This window comes from Mus caroli, unplaced genomic scaffold (genome assembly GCF_900094665.2).
Source record: "Mus caroli unplaced genomic scaffold, CAROLI_EIJ_v1.1 scaffold_10930_1, whole genome shotgun sequence".
In the NCBI taxonomy this organism is placed as follows: Eukaryota; Metazoa; Chordata; class Mammalia; order Rodentia; family Muridae; genus Mus; species Mus caroli.
In genome coordinates this window covers 30,418-53,714 of record NW_018389838.1, presented here as the reverse complement: position 1 = coordinate 53,714, position 23,297 = coordinate 30,418, and the positions used below count along the sequence as shown (strand labels likewise).

The 23,297-nt window shown below is 36.1% G+C and overlaps 1 protein-coding gene and 1 pseudogene across 1 annotated transcript in view; both read left to right on the top strand.

Annotated features, from left to right (window-relative positions):
- Nucleotides 1–7,802: 7,802 nt before the first annotated feature.
- On the top strand, nucleotides 7,803–9,821 carry LOC110288329 (annotated as a pseudogene).
- Nucleotides 9,822–17,400: 7,579 nt separating this feature from the next.
- LOC110288328 (chitinase-like protein 4) overlaps nucleotides 17,401–23,297 on the top strand; it is a 17,735-nt gene continuing 11,838 nt past the window's right edge. The window contains exons 1-3 of the mRNA XM_021154707.1: nucleotides 17,401–17,462; nucleotides 22,232–22,261; nucleotides 22,774–22,975. Of these exons, the coding sequence (XP_021010366.1) occupies nucleotides 17,438–17,462; nucleotides 22,232–22,261; nucleotides 22,774–22,975 (257 nt within the window). The 5' untranslated portion in view covers nucleotides 17,401–17,437. The remainder of the gene's footprint in view (nucleotides 17,463–22,231; nucleotides 22,262–22,773; nucleotides 22,976–23,297) is intronic.

Here is a 23,297-nt window from a genome sequence, read left to right as displayed (position 1 = left end):
GCGCTCCCGCTACCCCGGCGCTGATCCAGCAGGATGAGGCCTGTAGAGTAATACTTGAATGCAGTCTGAAGATAAAACTGGTGTTACAAATGTAAATAAGCATGGGTCTGTCCCACTGAAGAAACAGAGATTAATGACCAAATCTCTTTGTGAGACAGGTAAATGTGCATATATGCCAAGTACAGAATATGGGGTGCTTTACAGAGAGAGTTAGATATGTAATTCTCTTGGAATACCATGAGATACTTTGAAGAATTGTGTATAGTGGACAAATATGACAAACTTCTTTTTGAATGGGTATTGTTATATTAACTAAAAATAATTAGAGTGAGGAGCCAAAGATTCAGTGGGAAGCTCTCAAGATAAATTAGGAGATATGCTATCAGAGAAAAACAATGGTTTCATAAAAGAAAGGGCATAAACACAGTGAACATGAAGTTTGATGATAACCAGGGACCATTTTATATTAGAGTTGAGAAAACAACCCAGCATTCAGGCATAAAGAACATTATCAGCATATGTTACTTTATTGAGAATAAAATGAGTTGATTTGGAGTGAGAACGGATTCTTTTACCTGTGGAAAAAGTGAATATGAAGTGCATGCATGAAAACAATGTCCTGACTGAAAGTTGATATAGATTATATTATTTAGGACCAGACTTGATAAACTGTACTGAGGTTATCAATAATAGTATTAATGTCCAAGCAAATATCAAAAGAATATATCGTTTCATATCACTCCACAAAATTAAAGCAACCATATACCATTTTATGCATTGAATATTTGGAGACATTGATAACAGTCTTCTTATGCCTCTTTCACCAGTAAGATTTCTCATCATTTGACTTGTTTAATATATGGTGAATTCTGGAGGCATTCTTTAGGAAAAAAAAATGTCTGGAATCACCCCCACCCCAACAAAATCACACAGTGATGAGAGATAATCCAAATATGAATATAATACTAGATTTAATGTCTTAGTAAGAGTATTACTGCTGTGCACATACACCATGACCAAGGCAAGTCTTTAAAAAAATTAGTTGAGGCTGGCTTACAGGTTCAGAGGTTCAGTCCATTATCATCAAGGTGGGAGACTGACCTAGGGTGAGAGTATTAAGCCCACAGGGACAGTGACACACCTACTTCAACCAGGTCACACCTATTCCAACAAGGCCACATCTCCAAATGGTGCCACTCCCTAGTCCAAGATATACAAACCATCACATTCCACTCCCTGTCCCCCATAGACTTGTCCAAACACATGAGTCTATGGGGGGGTGCATACTTAAACATAGTGTAATGCAAAATACATTAGTCCAACTTTCAAAGTACTCATAGTCTAAAGCAGTCTCAAAAATGTTAAAAGTCCAAAGTTCAAGGCTTCTTCTGAGATTCATTATACTTAACTATAATCCCCAAAGAAATACAGGAAACCAGCTGGGTAAACGCCAAACTCTGCATCTCCATGGCTGATGTCAAAGTGGTCTTCAGATCTCCACTTCTTTTTCATCTTTGTTGACTGCAACAAACTGCTTTCTCCTTGGCTGGTTAGACTCCCTCTTATCAGCTTTCCTCAGCATGTATCCCATGGCTCTGGCATCTTTAACATCTTTGAGTCTCCAAGGCAATTTCAATGTTACAGCTTTTTGTTTCATTGCCTGGGATTCCACTTGATCTTTTGGGCTCCTCCTCAGGGTTGGTATAACTTCTACAGTTCTGCCCTCTGTAGCACTCTAAGCTCAGATTGATCCAGCTTCTATTCTTGGTGATCATCCCATGGTACTGACTTCTCCAATACACTGGGGTGTTCCATCTATAACTAGGCTTCACCAATAGCTTCTCATAGGCTCTCTTCATGGTGCCAAGCCTCAAATCCTTTGCATGACCCCTTCAGTCCTAGGCCATCAACTACAGCTGAGGCTACATCTTCTCCAATGGCCTTCCATGACCTTTCAAAGTACCAAGCCTCAGCTGTTCTCTTCATGACACCTCCATGCCTTCAAAACCAGAACCACCCGGGTGAGTCTTACACATTACCAAGTTCAGCTGCAGCATGAGGCTATCTTAGGAACACAGCTTCTTTGTGCTCCCAGAAAACAATTCCCAGAATATTTGACCTCAGTAATTCTGGTCTCTTCTTAATCATTGCTAATTTCTTAGCCACGACTAACCAGCATCAATTGTACCACTAGTTCCTTCCATTCTTAACTCTAGAGCCAGAGCCACATGGCTGAAGCTGCTGAGTTCTGCTGCCCTCAGAAACTGGAACATGACCCCCTTATACAATCACATTATCACTGGCTTTGTTATCCAAATCCTTCACTGCCTAAGCTTGGCTTTCCTGGATCTCACTCTGTAGATTGACCTTGAAGGCAGAGATCAGCATGCCTATCTCCTGGGATTAAAGGTATGTAACACCATGCCTGGATCTAAATTTAGCTGGATAGGATCTTGCACCAAGGTCCCACTCTCTTAATCTGTTATCTTCTAGAACACAGGGTTTTGCTCCATTTTACTTCCTGGTATCCTTTTAGTACTCGAACCATATATTTCATATTTTTCCATTCTAAGCTTGCTATGCTTGTTCAAACTTCTCTTCATAAGACTTAACCAGAGAACAAAGGCTCTATTGGGCTTTTTTGAAACTTCTTTTGTCAATGCAGTTAATCTGAGTCTCTTAACCTTAGCCTCAGGCAGACTTTTCAGACAAGGGCAAAAAGTAGCCAAATTTCTTGACCAAAATAACACAAAACAGTCTATGCCACTTTCTGAAATCATTCTCCTTTGAAATCCGTTGGGCCAGGTCAACACAGTTCAAATTACTCCAAGCAACAAAGTCTTCCATATTCCTACTAGGATGACCCATTAAGCCCCATTTAAAGCATTCCACTGCTTTCCAAATCGAAAGTCCCAAAGTTCACATTCTTTCAAATAAAAGCATGGTCAGGCCTATCACAGCAATACCCTACTCCTGGTACCAACTTCTGTCTTAGTTAGGGTTTTACTGCTGTGCACAGAAACCATGACCAAGGCAAGTCTTATAAAAAAAAAAAAACATTTAATTGGGGCTGGCTTAAAGGTTCATAGGTTCGGTCCAATATCATCAAGGTGGGAGCATGGCAGTATACAGGCAGGCATGGCACAGGCAGAGCTGAGAGTTCTATGACTTCATCCAAAGACTGCTAGTGAAGACTGACCTAGGGTGAGAGTATTAATCCCATACCCACAATGACACACCTACTCTATCCAGGTCACACCTATTCCAACAAGGCCACATCTCAAAATGGTGCAAATCCCTGGTCCAAGAGTATACAAAACATCACAACTAATTTTACTTAATCAGAAATTATTGTGATATTGACACAGAATAAAGCAAGATAAAGCAAGAAAAAAATACCAAGAAATTATTTTAATACTGTAAAAATACTTTAGGAATATCTGAATAAACTTGAAATAACAATATTGCATAATTTTTGTAGGAAATGCTTAAAGCTTTTGAGGATGAATCCACAGACAACAAAGGACCAGGCTGTTAATCACTGCCACAGTTTCTGGAATCATCTCAACCATTGAGTCTGGGTATAAAGTCCCAGAATTATCAGAGTAAGTGGCAATTCATACTCAGAACTTTTGTGGGTAATTACACTAAACACTTATTTCCCTTGTCTTTTTTCATGCTCTAGTGCTCTAAGAATGGTTCACATAAAGAGACTTCATGACCTATCTTGTCAATAAAAAAGGGCCTCAGAATGAATGGGATTTAAAGGGTTTTTTCCTTATTCTTTTTATTATTTAAATGTGTTTTCTACATCAAACATATTAATAACATTGAGTATTTTGAGAAATAATACTAAAAATTTATTCAACTTTTATATTCATATACTTTCATACCATAAATATCATTAATGAATATTTAATACTATACATAACTGAGGATCCTATATCTAATGTTGGGTACCAAATTGTATCAAATATACAAAATATTCTTTGGCAATTATAAATTCATTAAAAATGAATCATTAAGAAATATATTCAAAAGCCCTTATATTATGTCACTTAACATAGTGAGAGAATATTTAACACGAATTATATATCTGTGTACATTGTGTAACTAAAAATTTACTTTAAAAAGATTATCAGTATTTCTAGGAGAGTAATTATTTTATTAGTAAGTATATTTTAAAATTTTTAAAATAGCCAAAATTCTTTGAAGTTAAACATTAAGAAAATGCTAATTTCAAGCACAGTGAGAAAAATTGTCAATAATATTTCCATGATGTTTGTAGAACATGATTTTAATATTTCCAAGTGTTAATATTCAACAAACAGAATAATTATTTCAGATATATTTCATTGTTATGTTTCCCTTTTCATTTCTGATCTTACAGTTTGGACACTGTCTCTGTGCCCTCTGCTTAGTTTGGCTAAGGGTTTATCTATCTTGTTGATTTTCTCAAAGATCAAGTTCCTGGATTTTTTACTATTTTATAGTTTTTTATTTCTATTTGGTTGATATCAGCCCAACATTTGATTGCTTCCTGCCCTCTACTCCTCTTGTGTGTATTTGCATTTTTTATTCTAGAAATTTCAGGTGTGCTGTCAAGCTGCTACTCTAAGCTCGCTTCAATCTATTTTTGGTGGTACTTAGAGCTATGAGTTTTCCTCTTACCACTATCTTCATTGTGTCCCATAATTTTTGGTATGATGTGTCTTCATTTTGATTAAATTCTAAAAAGCATTTAATGTCTTTATTTCTTCCTTGACCAAGTTATCACGGAGTAGAGTGTTATTCAGCTTCCATGTGTATGTGTGCTTTCCCTTGTTTTTGTTGGTATGTAAGACCAGCCTTCATCCATCTGACTCTGATAGGGTGCATGGAATTATTTCAATCATCATGTACCTGTTGAGGCCTGTTTTGTGACCAATTATATGGTCAGTTTTGGAGAAGGAACTGGAGGTTCTAAGAAGATGGTATATTCTTTTGCTTTAGGATGAAATGTTCTATAAATATATGTTAGATCCATTTGGTTCAAAAGTTCTGTTAGTTTCATTGTGTCTCCGTTTAGTTTCTGTTTCCATGATCTGTCCATTGATGAGAGTGGGGGGTTGAAGTCGCCCACCATTGTTGTGTGTGGTGCACTGTGTGCTTTGAGCTTTAGTGAAGTTTCTTTTATGAATTTGGATGAATGAACATTTGGAGCATAGATGTTCAGAATTGAGAGTTCATCTTGGTAGACTTTTTCTCTGATGGGTATGAAGTGTCCTTCCTTATCTTTTTTGATAAATTTTGGTTAATATTTTATTTATTCAATATTAGAATGGCTACTCCAGCTTCTTTCTGGGGAACATTTACTTGGAAAATTATTTTCTAAACTTTTACTCTCAGGTAGTGTCTCTGTCTTTGTCACTGAGGTATGTTTCCAGTATGCAGCAAAATGCTGGGTCCCGTTTACATATCTCCTCATCTCTTTCTTAGGTTTTCTAATTCCAGGGTTGTCTCTTTTTGTGATTTCTTTATTGTTTCTATGAAATTTTTAGATCTTGGACTCTTTGTTCATTTCCTTTGCCTGTTTGATCGTGTTTTCCTGTAATTCTTTAAGGGATTTTTGTGTTTCCTCTTTAAGGTCTTCTAGGTACTTACCTGTCTTCTGAATTTCCTTAGGGGAGTTATTTATATCCCTCTTAAAGTCCTCTATCATCATCATGAGAAGTGATTTTCGATCCAAACCTGGCTTTTCGGTGTGATAGTGTACACAGGATTTATAATGGTGGAAGAATTAGGTTCTGATAATGCCAAGTAACCTTGGCTTCTGTTGCTTATGTTCTTAAGCTTGCCTCCCACCACCTGATTGTTTTTATTGTTACCTGACCTATATGTAACTGGAGCCTGTATTTCCTGCGATTCTGCTTATATCAGAACTCCTCAGAGTTCAGCTGTTTCTGGGATCCTCTGATTCTTTGATCCTGTGGTCATGAGATCCTTAGTGTGTCAGAGTTCCTGGTAGTCAAGCTCTCTCTGGGACCCTGAGACTCTGGTGTGACAAAGCTCATAGGATCCTAGGATCCTGCGGTCCTGTGTATGTTAGAGCACATGGGAGTGGAGCTTTGTCTGGTGTTATGGGACAGACTGTGGATTTCACACACAAGGTCTGCTCAGGGCACTGGCCCAGACAGGAAGGAACCCATGCCACTGGTCAGGTGGAGTTCCTGGGTGCCTGAGTTGTACTGGTCCCAGTTACTTCCAGTGTTTGGGCAGATGCTGTGTCTCCTAAACTCTGATCCTATGATCCTAGGACTGCTTGGGAGTGGAGCTTCCTCTGTATCTTATAGGACTGGCTAAGGAGTTAGTGCCCAAGTTTTGCTCAGGGTATCTCTGATCCTATGATCCTGGGTGTGTTAGAGCACTTGGGAGTCGTTCTTCTGGATGTTGTGAGGTTAGCTGTGGAGTTCATGCTCAAGGTCTGACAGGGCACAGGTCCAGAATGGAAGAAATCCTTTCCCAGATTTGAAGTTTTAAATGGACATTTTTATTCTTTAATTTTTTCTTTAATATGATATGATTTGATCACTTTTTAAACTAATGTCTTTCTCCATGTCTTCCTCATAATATACAACCTTTAACTCTGAATTTCACGTTTCCTATTTGTTTATATCTACATAACACAGAGATCTAATCAGGTTATCCAATAAGTACATGGTTGTGTTGTTAACCAAAGTTTCCCAGACATGTTCCCTAGAAAATTTGAGGCTTTTTTTGCTTCATCATTCTCTAAATACCAATATCTTTTTCACAACATTCTTGCTTGGTATAGACACTGACACATCCATACTTTAAATTTGGCTGGCTTGATCATGTGTTGATCTTGTACATGTAATCCAGCCTATGAGTTATTGTTGCCAACAACTATGTGTTGTCCAGAAGTCAGCACATCACAGTAAGCATCACATAAGTTCTTTTCATGCCCATCTTTCTGGTATTCATTGAGGCTTGAAGTTGAGGTGTTCTAATATACATGTCTATTTAACTATTGAGGAATCGAAGTTACTTATTTCTTGTACTTTAAACAGTAAGTGTCTGCATGAATCAGTATCCACTAAAATGAGCACATTTTCACTTAACATGAAATATATAATATGTAATAGGATGATCTACCACTAAGTAAGACAATTATTGTATTTTCTTTCTTATCAAATATCATTACATATTTTAAAATGATGTATGCATGCTCACAGTAAGAAGATGTATACACAGCAAGACAGTTTGATTGTCAATATTAGGTTGACACCTTGGTCTAGAGTTAATGTTTGCCATATTCAATAATAAAGAATTAGCATTAAGTTTTAGTGATCATCATGACAAATAGGAACATGCTGGGTTGTTTTGGGTTCTCTGATATACATGTGACCCTATAATTTGTAGGGAGGTGTCTCATACCACTCTCTGACTCATTTGTTTAATACACTAGGTCTTCTTGAAAAGTATTTTATATACAGTTTGGGTTCCTCTATTCAAACTTTGCTTTGCATTTTTACTTAGATTGCAAGATACTATATTGAAATGAGTATTCTTTGTATAATCTGCATTTTCCTAAACCACTCTCTTCCCTAAAGTCTCTATGCTGATATAAACACATTTAACATATAAATGTAAGCATGTTTATGTCCAGAACCCTTCATTATAGATTAAATTAAAGTAGAAAATGAGAGTAGATGAGGTAGAAAGTTTGAAGTCTCAATGTTTTGAGAGGGGTACAATGAAGGCCTTCTAGAAATTTGACCAAAATGAATTACTATTCTTAGAATTTTTGTTTTTCCACATACCTTGATTATATTCAGGTTATGACATACAGTCTTCAGAGCTCCAAGAATGGGTATACTGGAGAAAACAGTCCCCTATGCAATTCTCCATTTGACTATGGCATTACCACCTCCCTCAGTGTGGTAAGATAATGGATAAATTCAAAGGAAAATTTGATATGTTCTATGTCTTGAGAGATTCATACATACTGTTCAGTTGCTGAGCTTATGCAGACCTCTTAAGGTACTTAGAATATTTGAAAAACTGTAAATTAGCAATATATTTTAGAATGCATTTTTTTTCATTTACATTATATAATTTGAGATTTCAGAACAGGCAACTAACCTAAGTAAGAACAAATCACCAACTTCTCTGAACCTACGACTAAACATCTTCTACTGCAAGAATACATCATGTCCCAATGGAAGAACAATGGTTGTGCTCCTGAGAAGATCATTGTTGGATTCCCAACATATGGACATACCTTCTTCACCTTAAGGGACCCCTCTGACAATAGGACTGGTGCACTTACCAGTAGTGCTGGCCAACCAGGAAGGTACACAAAGAAAGCAGGAACTTGGGTCTACTATGAGGTCAGTAAGTTGTTGTAGCTTTGTCAGTGAATTGCTGGTCCAGTTCTTTAAACTGGGAATAAAAATCTGCTAAAACCAAATCATTATCATGTCCAGTACCTACATACTAACTTGAAAGAATATTTTAAATTATTTGATTTATATTATATTTAAATATTAATAATTGATAGCACTTTAGAAAATAAAAAATTTCTTCTAACACTAGATCTTATTATTAAGTGTATTAATAAGACTGTAGATAAAGTACAAATAATTACCTATCATGTCATGTATGAACTTTGTAAATTCTGAAATTATATGGCTATATAAGAATGACATATATGAATATGAAAATAATCATATCTTCAAAATTCTTCTGTGTTCTAGCTTTGTTTGATGAATTTGCCCTTGTGTGCTGTTGCCATTACTACATATATAAATGAAATTACATATTACAAGTAGATGCCATGAATAGTACTTAGATATGTAGATCAACACTCCTAGAATCTCAACCTGAAGGAGGCCTGGGCAGGAGATTATTAGTTCGTAGAATGTCTTAGCAATAGAACTAGACACTGTAAGAATGGAAAAATATAATAGTAAGAGCTCAAGATAGACCTCAGCTTTAGATAGATCACTTACATAGCCTGAGCTAAGACCTGTATGTTATGCCTATCAGGAGTAAAGAACATTGTCTCCATTTTCTTTAACACAAATAAATCTCCTTAGAAAAAGAGCAACATATCTAAAGGGAAGAAGAAAAGCAAAGTTCATGTTATTTTTCTTTCTTGGTATTGATATTCCAATATTTGAGTCTGTTGAATGTTTAAAGATTTGCAGCTTCCTGAAGGAGGGAGCCACTGAGAATTGGAATGTCAATCAGGAAGTGCCCTATGCTTTTAAGAACAGAGAGTAGGTTGGCTATGATAATGTCCAGAGCTGACAGATGAAGGTAAGCTCAGTCAACCAGATATGCTGGGATCTTAGCACTGACTCATAGGTAACCATAGATATCATGTTCATTTTGTTTTGTTTTGTTTCATTTTGTTTTGTTTTGTTTTGTTTTGTTTTGTTTTGTTTTCTAGACAAGGTTTCTCTGTATAGCCCTGGCTGTCCTGGAACTCACCTTGTAGATCAGGCTGGCATCTAACTCAGAAATCAGCCTGCCTCTGCCTTCTGAGTACTGGGATAAAAGTTGTGCGCCACTGTGACCGACTCTCATTTTCATTTTTAAAACAGGCTCAGTGTCTCAAGGAGAACAATTTTGGAGGTGCTATGGTCTGGACCCTAGATATGGATGACTTCACTGGTACTTTCTGTCACAAAAACAACAAGTTTCCTTTAACCACAATTTTAAAAAATGCGTTCCAAGAGGATACAGCCCAGGACAATCGCTGTGTGACCAGCAATACTTGCCCTTCCAAACCCCTCCATATATTCTGGGCTTGACCCAACCAACAAGTCTCAATTCAGTTCCCAGTTCTTCCTCAACTCCCAGTAGCACCTGGACATCCAAGAGCCTGAGAATCCCATTACCCTGGCCTTGTCACAAATTTTTGTTTCCTGTTCTTCTTAGTCCTGTATTTTTTTTAAAAAATATACAGAACCAGTACTTAGTCCATTTGTATGCTAATTTTACAGTGTGAGGATACAAGGTCAAACAATCTCCTTTATTTCAAAAACTTATCAGCAGCTGGGAAAAATTTAGACTATGTTTGTAGAAATAAGTTTTGTATCCATCTGTGTTGAAATTTCCATTTCCTAGACACACTGCTGTTTTTAATACTCCATGAAATGAAGCAACATGATTCCTAAAAATTATCAACAAAAGGACTGAGTACAAATGTGTAAAGGCATCATGCCCAGCCCTCATGGGTAGGAAAAGTTGTAAAGAATGTTATTTAGCAGGAGTTTCAAAGTACTTTTAGAAGGACAATGCAGAAGTATTCTGTATTGCAAATGAGCACAACAAAAATTTCATAGTAGTGAAAGTACAAGTGGATTTAGATGTAACAGTTGATTTAAAGCTTTCTCCCATAAAGGTATTGTTTATAAATGTTTTACAACATTGAAGTATAATTTTTGTTCTATTGATTTATTTTCAGTTATTGATGATTTAGATTCTTAGTTTTTATACCCTGAATCTATCATTATTCATTTATTAAGATATTGATGATGATATAGGTTAATACTGAGTAGTGAGCAGGTTTCCTTGTGGAAAGTAAGTTTTTCATACCCTTCCATCTCTTATCTCTGTTTCCCTCCTTTTTCCTTCTGTATATCTTGTGATGCTGCTGATTCTTGAATAGTGTAGGGTTTGTTGGGGTCCTGCATCTGCCCAACCACAGGGCCAGGGCCACTTGGAAAGGAAGGACATAGAAGTGTGATGGCCCTTAGCCCACTCTGGTAAATTGAGGGTGTTGGACTATGGGGAAGCTGTGGAACACCATTTTGCAGGTGTGGGAACACAGTCTGAGGTCCAGGAGACAACCGGAGATGGCTCAGGGGTCCCCAGTCTTGTGACAAGGACTTGGCCTGTTGGACACCCAGGTTCCATAGGATTCTGCAAAAGAGCTCAGAACAGACTGGGGGCCCCAAGACTGGACCTAGCCTGGAGACTTAGGACAAGTTGGGGAGATCTGGCTGTATCCGGTGGGGATAGTCATTGGCTTGCCTGCTACTAGCTTGGCTTGGTGGTCACTGGGGACACACAGAACCCTTCATAGGAGATTAGATGCCCAGATATCAAGTAGAAGTCCTCCGTTGCTCCCCATGGCCTATCCTAATCAAAACAGGGAGTCCAGTGTTTTAAGGCTATTTTGTCATGATAGAAAGTAGATGTGAAAAAACTGTACACCAGTCCTCAGGGCAGCCTGAGTTAATCTCTTTTTTCAAGAAGGAGTGTCTGGGAAGGAAAGCTTAATTGGCTGAGCCCTTCAGGCCTTTAGGTACCTCATTAATATGGAGTTCTGTCTTGAGGCTACATGACTTGTGGTCACATCCTTTACCAGTAGAAGGAATTGGGACTTTGCCCTGTATGACTGATGGCCATAAAGCTATGGAGGGCTGTGGCCTTCTTTCAGGAACATGGTGTCCAGGAACATGGCAAAATACCTTCTGTCCTTTCCGGGTTACCAGGGTTTTAAGCCTATTCTGGACAAGGAACTAGGCTACCTTTCAGGGTCCTACAGTATAATACTCAGTCTGATCTTGCTTTTGAAATGGTAGATTGGGGCCTCAATGTGATGAAGCCTTTCTGTTTTTCATATCAGCATATTCTATTTATCCAGATGGAATGATGTCTCAAAATATGAATAGCCAGTAGTCAGACTTCAAAAACAGAACAAAACAAAACAAAACTGATGCTGAGAAAGAAGTAGGCTTGCAAGCATGTGTTGTCATGTCTGCTACAACCCAGAAATCAGAAAGCTAACTTGTCCCATCATTCAGTTCTTCTCTTATGTGGCTGGATTCCTTTTCCATGTGTTTCTTTGGCCAAAGTATAAACCTTACCTGAGACTGGCTACTGAAGTAATACAACATGTTGCTCTCACCAGCCCTTTCTTCCAAGGCTAGTTCTTGCACCTCATTCCCTAAATACTTTGTTGGTCTTGCTTCCAAAATAACATGCCTATTTAATAATATATTCCTATCAAGTTGTTCCACTCTGGAACTGTAGTACATTAGGACATGCCTCCTAAGATAATCTCTGCTACTCTTGCAAAGTAGGATCCACACATTTGTTTTGACCAATTTCCTCCTTTTGTGTGGATGACAGATGTTACTAAAGCTCCTCAAAATATTTCTAAAGGTAATACCATCTAAACAAGAAGACATTTATTATGCTTAACCAAAAGGATAAACAGTATCTACAGGAATACTCTATACATCAGCATAAGTGCCAACTCAGCTGTCACTGAGTCAGTTACCACCCCATACAGATTACCCCTTCTTATATAACAGCTGAGTTATTTTTGTATTGTGCCCCTGAGATCCCCTCAGGAAGAATCTCTGAGAAAATTCTGGTCTTAGGTATTGAAACATTCTTCCTTTGAGATGACCCTGTGACTTCAGCCAATGTCTTCTTTAAAGCTAATTTTATGATTTGATTTTGATAAATGTCACTCATGTATTTGTTCAGTCTAAGCAAGTAGATCAAATAGTCCTCTAAAATTTAGAAAACAAGGTTATATATTAGTTTTATTTCAGCCAAGCATTCAAATCTTGGACATTGTAAGGATGGGATTCTATACAAGTCCCCTGCAATGATGTCTCTCCATCTCTACTAGGCTATTTAGTGGGGTAGTTTAAGTATTCTTTGAAGGTTTAGAAATCCTGGGATTTTCTATGTTGGGTGAATTTTATTACTGTTTAAATCTCATAACTTGATTTATGCTTTGGTTTTAGTGTGATAGTTCATTTGGGCATAGACATTTATCCACCTGTAGGTTTTTGCCATGGACTACCCTAGTCGGGTATGGGGGTCCTGGAATGAGGGTTCTTGAAGCTAGATGGGTAAGGATTCAGTGGTGACAAACAGAAACAAACACAGAGCCACTTTGAATCTGAGTGTATTCTGCTGCAGCACTCAAGCAGGGGATTGTTATATATTTAAAAAACAAACATTACATCTCTTAGAAACTATATACAATGAAACAATCACAGATATCATCAAAAATTGTTTGGCACAGTAAAGCACAAAAATCATCCATGCATTACAACTCTGAAACTATGTATTCAGTGAATCACAAGCAGAACAGGTAACATCATTATAAATCATCAAAATATAACTATTCTAAAAGGATGTATTCAATGGGGGCTGCCGTCCAAGACTAGTGGCATATTTCCTGGAGCAGGTTAGTAAATCTTTAATGGCCAGTGCTCTTAACCACTGAACTAACTTTCCAGCCTCATGGTCAATTATTTTTTAACATCTAGTGCCTGAATTTTTTAATCTTCAATATAAGTTTAAACTATATTAATTCATTCTATTTAAGGTTTTCTTTACCATAGCACAAAATCTACCTCTGATGACACATGTGTAGCTATATGAAATTTTATTATTGGGAAAGATTTTATTCATCATAGTTTTGTAAATGATTTAGAAAGCAAAGTGTTGGTTTCCCCAGTGATACGGTCATGTTAGTGGCCCTATCTCTAGAGATGGTTCCTTACCCATTATTCTCACTTAAGATCTTGGCCTGGGCTACCAGGAACATGTAAATAAGAAGAGGAATAAGAGAAAACAAAAGAAATAGATTGCCATGAGAACTACAGTTCAATATTTTTTCTCAGGCAAAGAGTTCCACAACCAGTTCCAGGAGGCCTTCCCCTTTTGAGGTCAATCGCCTCAGTCTGTGGAACTAGTCACACAAACCCTACTGGAGGTTGTTTGGGAATATAGTTTATTACACTATTCCCTAAGACAGTCAGCCTGTCACTGTGACATCTTTATTACTAAATATCTCTCTCTCTCTCTCTCTCTCTCTCTCTCTCTCTCTCTNTGTGTGTGTGTGTGTGTGTGTGTGTGTGTGTATTATCCTCTGTTTTCACTTTATTAATTCCTAACTGATACTAATCATTTCTTGTCATACACTTGCATGAGGCTTCAGTTTTTTGTTTGTTTATTTGTTTTTTCCGGATTCCTTGAGTTACAGCATTATGAGAAGTTTACCATATGTCTATACATATTTAACTTACATTATCTCTTGGAACTTCCTTATCTCTACTCCAAATAAACTTACAATTTTGTTTTTATATTGTATTTGTCTTTAGAAAATTTTCATTTCTCCACTGATTGATTCTTCAATAACACATTGGTCATTAAAAAGTATTACTCATCCTTCAAGTATCTGTGCAATTTGTGTGGTTTTCCATGCTATTACTTTATAGTTGTATTTTACTAGTTTTATTATTATACTATTTGAAAGAGCTTCCTGCTTTATGCTGTTTTTCCAGGCAGGGCTCCATGTTGCAGAAACTCTGTTCAAACGTGAATACTTTTTATTCAGTGTACTAACTATTTTTCTTCCTTTGTACTTTTTGGGTATTCTGTCACTGAGTTTGTAGCTTCCTGATACTCTTTTTTTTTCCTTTGGAAATTGAATTATCTTCTTCTCTTTTTATTTCTTGCTTTTACTTTCAAAGTCATGTGGAGGCAGCTTATAGTCCAGAGTTTTACCTGGAAGTACTCAAAAGTGCTATGAAGATGATAGAAAACATTTAACTTGTTTTTATTTTTAAGAAAAGAAAAGGAAAAAAATACCAGGAAGAAAAATGAAAAGAGGGCAAATTCCAAAATCATAAAGAAAAACAAACAAATAAACAAAATTAAAAAATAATAAAATTCCGATCATGTTCAGACCATAGTCTGTCTGATACACAAACACACACACACACACACACACACACACACACACACACACACACACACACTACAGGTGTTCATTGTCGGCCAAGTTCAAAGATTTAGAAATGTGACAAATGGACGGTGATACTCAGTGTCACGGAAGGATAGAGTTCAGGCAATGGAATGCTTCATTACTGAATGAGGATATAAACCTGTTTTACCCTAGTTTTAGTGGTTGTTATCTGCATTTATCTTTCTAAGTATTGAAGTACCATGGTCCATATTTTTATTCTAAAGACACCCAACATATGCCAGTAGTTTGAGGCAGAAATTGTTAGCATTGGGCTTTTCTTTGATTCTTTTGTAATCACTGCACTGGAATCACACATGAATAGTCATTGAATACAGTGGTGAGAATTGAAAATAAAAAGGAGAAGTAAGTTCTCTTTTTTCAGATTTGCTCTGAGGGAGTACATTCTTTGTCCTGAACTATTTATGACCTTCTTTCTGTTTCGAAAATTGTGAAATCATTCCATTATAGTGAATTACACATCTGAATTTTACTGATATATATACATATAAAATAAAGTATGACCAAACAAAAAGAAAAAAAAAACAAAAACTTTAAAGTGTTTTTGTGCACAAAGAGTAGAATAAAAATTGTGATCAAAAGCAGCAAAGTCAGAAATATGATCTGAGTAAAGACTGTTGAGTCCCCAAAATAGGTAATAAGAAAAAAAATATCCCAAGGCAATATTGTAGAATGAAGCTTAGTACTTGTGTGCTTGGCATTGTGTCCAAACACCCAGCATATTGGGTAGTTAACAGGCCTACAGGAGCAAACTCGCTCACTGTTTATTCTCAGAGATATGGTAATAGGAAAGAAAATACAGGAGGCTGCACAGTTTAGAGTATTTCATGATCTATGAATGGGGAATGTGAATTCACTGATTTGCATGATATCAGGGAACAGTAAAGGGCCCAAAAAAGTTTTATAAGACCTTAAATGAAGAGTGGAACTTTGGAGCTATTGAAAGGCCACGCAAATGAGAAAGGGTATAGTACTGGGTGACATATTATCTGCACTGCACATATAACTATCTTAGAGTCTGATGGCTAATGTGTGATGTTCAATGTTGAGGCCACTGTCTGATGACTCCTGATGTGATATCCAGTGATGAGATCTGAATAACAATGAGAAATATGGGGAAGAGTCAGATGAGCATGGAAGTAACAAGAAAAGTATTTGTAGTATGATGAATACAACAGAGAAGAGGAAATTGAGAAATAGCCAAATTAAAAAAAACATAATTTTGTATCAAGAACAAAGGCTGAAAAAGGACCTGATTTTTATAATGTGTTCTTACAACTGACTTTAGAGATGGAATAAGTGTGAAGAGAGGTGCTACTTCTGAGTTATGTTGAGGGAAAGAAATGGGCAGTTTGTTGATTTGTTTTCTGAGTGCCCACTCTATACTATCATTAATTTATAACCTCATCTATCATAGTGATTATTTATCAATAGTATTGTTTGCCTTTAGAACAATTTTAATTTCAAAAATATTAAATCAACACAAGATTATTTCACTGTAAATATCATGTTCTCTAAGTTCTCTCAGAGCAATTAAAGTAAAGTAATATCTCACCAAGGAAAAGAGAGGAGGAACAGTATGTGAATATAGACAAGGGGATAAGAGCAGACATGTTGAGACAACTAGCAATGTTTCCCTTGATTACTCGTTAATGTCCTTCTTGATTATGTGATCCTCAGCAGGGTCTCTTTCTTTTCTCTGCCCCTTGAACATTTTCGTAGATCATTGTATATGTACTAATGAATCTGAACTTCAACTTTTGACCATATTTGGAGACAAACTTAATTCTTTCTCATAGTTCTCTGATTACTTGCAACTCTGCTCTTTACCAACCCTCAGGGTTGTGTAAATCATTAAATAGATTTTAAATACCAACCATCAACCAATTCTTACCTTGACAAAATTCTTAATTCTCTCAAGAAAACATTTGCCCTGCCTTTGGCTTAGAGCCANGCAAGTTCTTTGGAACTCTTAGGAAATAAATATCCATGAAAGAATTTTGTAAAATTTACTCACTTATTTCTGAAGAATAGGGTGTACCTATATTCCATTTAGTTATTCAGTGTCAAAAGCTGTGCATTCAAAGATAATGATTCTACACTTTCTTATGTATTAAACTGATATTCCTCATGAAAAAAAAAAAACCACACAGGATCAATGTCCACAGAGTTGTCCAGAAAATCCAAAATGCCCTTAGATAATTATCTCAGAATTAAAGTAAATGAATGAAGTCAGCAAAATGTCTTCCATAAAATCAACTTGTTTAATTTTCTATCTGAATAAGATTTGCTTAGGTATGAAATAAATACAATAAGCATTAATTCCAATATCCAAAGATATGCTGAGCCCCTGGGAACTGCCAATATTGTCTTAGTGGATGATTGATACATAATGTAAAGAAATACCTACTTCTTAGAAACATTGCTATCTTGACTGAACTGGTGATAAAAGGTGCTGGTTATATATTAATGGAACTTATTCAGCAATATGAAGCTATTAATTAAAAGATTATTCGCAAACACTTCCTGCTCAAAATTTTCCATTTTCAAAACATTATGAAAATCTTGGTCTCAGAGTGTATAAAAAGCCAGCAGAAGCTCTCCAGAAGCAATCCTGAAGACACCATGGCCAAGCTCATTCTTGTCGCAGGTGAGTTGATAATCTGATGCAGGACTTCAGTCTTGCGTGGTTTTTCCCTTACAGAATCTGACAAGGAAGCAATTTGTACACTACAGCTCTATGCTTTTCTATTCTTTGTAATTGCTCATTTTCTTTCCATTTTCAGGGTTTCTCTAGCTCTCATAAGTTCATGAGCTGACAGAATTCTTCTGCTTTCAGTGGTAGCACAGTCATAACAATAATGGCTTACCTTCATTCAGGGCTTGTTTTGCTCTTCCTTTCCTACTCATTCCTTACCCTGCTCTCCTTACTGTACCACCTGCCTGAATTTGCTATTGTATTTATTTCAGTGTTATTGTTCTAGAACCACTTTTTCAGAGACAGGCAGGTGTAGAATCTGAGATAGTGCTATCACAGATTTATTTATCTTTCTCCTTTCAGAATTATTTTACATTTATCCCTCATTGCCACTTTCCATTAAATACCTAAAATGACACATGAAGAAGCATTAAGTTATTCATAGAGCTAGATTTAGGTGTTTAAAACCAAGTATTTCAAAGCTTATGAGTTGCTTTAAACCTGTGCCATACACAATTTTTCATTTCATGAATTCATTCAAATGAAGACTGCCTATGAGTGTTCAAAAGACGCCCAGTAGAGGTGTAATCAGTGGATTACATACTGTTTCAAATCCAAAATCTTTGTACTGAAGACGCACAATCAGAACATTCACCAATAGAAATACAGCCATGCATACATAAGACAACCTGATTTAAAAAGCAAATCAACACAAAGAGAATCCCTCTTCAAAACTAAACTGTTACTTTGTTGTTAAAAATAGCATCTCAGACAATACATTCTATTTATGTGGCACGGTTTCTTGACAGATTGATGTAAACAATGGCCAAATTCAAAAGATATTGAATGGCTAATTTTAGATGTTGCCTTGACTTGAGGAAGGCTTGGTTCATTACTATTCTGGAGACTGAGGTTACTATATGTATACTCACTAGTTAGAGGACTTGTGAATAATCTCATTCCGTATCACTTGCAGAAGTAACAGGTTTCAAATTTTATAACAATTAGGACATAGAAGGTGTAACATGAGGACATTGCCAGATTTTACTGGTCACTGTGGAGGAGTTTGACTGGCATTATGTCTTCAAGGTCCATACCTCATGTACTGTAAAGTTTATAGGGGATGTAATGATCAATAGTCAGTAGGATGGCCCAGTAGGATTTTTTCTTAGATTCCATATATAATGATCAATAGTCTAGAACTTTAAGTCAATAGGTCATAGCTCATCTCTGTGGTATTTTACTAGTTATTTCTTTCATCAGAAAAAGAGATAAGTTACAAAAGAGCAGCATGAAATTCTTATGCCAACCCAGCACATAATAAATGATTTTATAATTTGTTGTTGTAAATTTCAAGTAAATAATTCTTCCCAAAATATCTCCTAAATTTAGTGTAGTCTTATAAATGGTAATCAAACCATAAAATATTACTTATCCTAGAATGTATACATACAGTTAACTTACAAAATTATTAAACAGGTATAACTTTTAAGACTCACGAGAAAGCTAGTACTGTAAAAGCTTTGTACTGGTTCATCCTGCCACTTCCATGCTAACAAAAATAAGAGTCAGACTCAAAATGTATTTATAAATCTCATGTCCAGATAGCTTGGTTCTTGTCTTATTAGATATAACATAAAAGATACTATTTATTCTAATCTACATCCTGCCACATTTTTTGTTACCTGTGTGCAGATAGCATGTACGTATCTCATTGTCCCATCTTCCCAGCAAATAACCTAGTACCTGGTACTGACCTAGAATATTTCATGCCTCCCAGAATCCATACCTCTGCTTTTTTACCTAATATATAGGTTATCAAATTTATTATCAAAAAGAACCACATCCATCCAGAAACAAGATATTTTCTCTATATGGAAAGGTGCTCATGTATAATGAAAAATACAAATTTTCATCAACTTAGTAAAGTGTATAATCCCATGTCAATACCATACAGAAAGTATAAATAATATTCTCTGGAAATTCTACAGGAATTAAGTGGAAGATGATATCAATAAATGGTAAAGAATGGATATGTTATTGTAGTTTAAGAATTAATATTATTGGGAGTAGGATTAAAACTTACAATGGATTATGTGTGCTATCTTGAATTAGTAAATACACAATTTTGCTTAACCTGAAATTTAATATGATATACTAGTTTCATATATAATTTGGAAGAGTAAACTGGAATGAACACAGAGTCCTCAAAATATGTGATCAATATTGAAGGAATGGAAATATTTTACCAAAATCAACTTACATATTAGTGTATGGGAATGGTTTCTACTTTTTTCCTATCAGCATACATACAGAACACTAGAGGAAACTTCTGAGCTGGAAATGGAACATGCATAGGCCCCTTTATCCTTAGAGAAAGAAATGTCTAATAACCGTACCTAGAAATCTTTCTACAGTACAAGAGTAAGCAGAATCATCCATTGGATAGAGCACAAGGTCCCTAATGAAGGAGCTAAAGAAAATACCCAAGGAGCTAAATTGGTCTGATTACCAATAGGAGTAACATCAATATGATCTAACCAGTACCCCCAGAGCTCCTTGAAACTAAACTACCAATCAAAGAAAACACATGGTGGGACATGTGTCTCTAGCTGTATATCTAGCTGATGATGTCCTAGTCGATCATCAATGGGAGGAGAGGCCTTTGGTCCTGTGAAGGTATTATGCCCCAGTGTAGGTGAATGCCAGGACTGGGAATGGGATTGGGTGAGTTGGGGAGCAGGGGAAGGGGGGAAAGCATAGGGGATTTTCAGAGGGGAACAAGGAAAGAGGACAACATTGGAAATGTAAATAAAGAAATATCAAATAAAAATAATTCATAAATAAATAAATGAATAAATCAAAGTGGACATTAAAAAGATAAAGACACACACTGCCCTTAGGACTTTCCTGTGACTGAAAGAAGACAGTAAATTGTTTAACAGTGGCTAAATTTTCCACTGAATCATTTCATTACTTTTGAATAAAAATATTAATAGCTAAGAAGCATGCACAATAAAAATGACTTCCTGTATTTGAAAAGAATATGCATTTCTGGGAACTGTCAAAATAATTTAAAATGAATTGTTTCCTAGGGTGATAGTTTTCATCCATCTTAGGAGTAGGAGACAGGGCACTTTTAGTTATATGGAACTATAAAGTTGTTGGTCAGATATTAAAGTAGAGAAGTCAACAGTAGGAAACTATTGGTTTAATAATTGTCCACACACATATTATGGTAAAAACTTTCTACCATACAATATGGTATTACATAGAAAACGTAATAATCAGGGTCTGAAATGATACAAAAAGTCCACTGAATGAAGAATTCTGTAGCTGTCCTGAAGACATCATAGCCAAACTCTTGTCACAGATAAGTTGAAAATCAGAGAGAGAGCCTTTGTCTTGCTGAAAGAAATACTTTTAACTCTACAGTATTATGCTTTCAAATTCTTCATCTATCATTTCAAATTGTGTCACTTTACTCAGGATATTTTTAGCTCTCATAAGTCCATCTTGTGGGAGAACACTCATGCCTACATTGATGCCACAGGCTTAGCCCTAATATCTCATACACATTCTAGTATTCTTTACTGTTTGTCTTTTGTCCAGCCATTCATTACCCTATACCTCTTCCTGTGCCTCCTCACTGAAAATGAAATTCTGTGACTTTATTCTAATTGCTGTCCTGGAACCTATTTTAAGAGATGGTAATCAGTAGATTCTGAGAGAGAAGTGTCTACATGTCTTGCCTCTTCTCTATTCAGCATCATTTCACATTTGTCCTCTTTTATTCTTTTTCTTTGATGACATAGATCTGTCCTATACAAACATACAGCTATTCCAAGTGTGATAGTTAGTCACTGTTTTAATAAAGTTGATGAAAACTCACTATACTCTGTTCATATGTGATTCAGAAATGTTGTACAGTTTCACAAAGTTATTCAAATGACTTGATTCTCAATGTGCAGAAGAATCAGATAAGAGGATTTTTAGTTCATGATGATGATTAAGACATAAAACTCACCTCTCAGAAGTTTTTCCAATAGAAAACCAGATTTGGGTAACTAATGAGACACCATGATTAAACACACACACACACACACACACACACACACACACACACACACACACAGTTCAAGAAAACAAAAATGCCATCGACAGGAATGATTTCCATCCTAAGCTGCCCACTGATAACCCAAACTGATAACTGGAGCCAGTCATTATGTTTTTTCTGGCAGCTGCAGGTGTTCAATGTTTTCAAACATCCTAAAGGTTCCTGGAGATACTCAGTTATGTGCTTTAGATGTTGCATCAGCTGGGGAAGGTTGGATACATTACAGCTCTTAGAGCTACGATTCATAAATGTAGTAAAATTAAGCAGGTGTAGTTGTGAATAATTTCAATCAGAAATTCTTGTAGTTCTAGTAGACTTAATGTTGAATAACAATTAGGACATTGAGGGAGGAACATGAAATATTGATAGTGTGGACTAGAGAGTGTAGCAAAGGTTGAAGGCCACGAAAACTTTAAGGTCCCCACATTGTTGAAATAGTCTTTTTTTTTTTTTTGCCAAAGTCAATACTCTTGCAAGATGAAATGATCTACAGATAGTAAGATGGTCTACAAGGATTGCAAATTATATTTTATGCCAATTGGTATGGTTATATCAATTGATCCAGGGACAAAAATATGTTCTCCCTATCTTTCTCTCTTTGTAGGTCTGGCAATTCTTCTGAATGTACAGCTGGGTGAGTTTTTGATCAAACCATTTTTAAACATGAATCTTTAATCCTGATTCATTACTTTTAATGTGATTTTTGGTTAATCATAATTACTTTTTATTTGATATATAGACTCAAATATCAAGAGATAATTGCTTGGTGGAAATGTACTAGATTTGCCTCTTGGGTAGTAGGATACCATCAGTTTTCTCTGCTGTCATTACTAATGAGATGAGTTGAGAGTTTTGAAATTGACCACTTTTGGATTTTACAGATATTGTACTTTTCTTTGGGTTTGTTTTTTTTTCATGAGGCACAAAAATTTATCTGACTTTTGACTATGAATTTGGTACAATTGTAAGCAACCAAGGCATTCGCTGGTTAGTAAGTGATACTCATTTGCACAGATATTTTCAGCACTCATCTCTTCCTGACTAGAAAATGTCTGATGCTAAACAAGTAAGAACATAAAGGCAAAATTGTTAGCCAAAGATAAGGCATCTACATCAGGACACTATTCCTCTGATAACTTTCCACAGGATCTACCTACCAGCTGATGTGCTACTATACCAGTTGGGCTAAGGACAGGCCAACAGAAGGGAGTTTCAAACCTGGTAATATTGACCCCTGCCTGTGTACTCACCTGATCTATGCCTTTGCTGGGATGAAGAATAATGAGATCACTTACACAAGTGAGCAAGACTTGCGTGACTATGAAGCATTAAATGGTCTGAAAGACAGGTAAGGACAGAAATATCTGTTGGTATCAGTTTTCCAATAGTTGCTATATCTCAGTTCTTCCTAAAATGTATGTCAGAATCAACAAAATAAGTGATGATTCCTTGATTCTGCATATACCTCTGAATGTCTCATACCACATGTTATACGACCCCATATTTTGTATGTAGGGTTCTTACTATACATAGTTCTTGAAATATTCTTCCTGCTTCATTCTGTTGTTTAACCAACACTATGTTCCTAACTCTCAGTTAGAATCATCATTTTATTTTCACATTCTATGTGTTCAAATATTATAGAAACCATTTGTGATTCAGACCATATT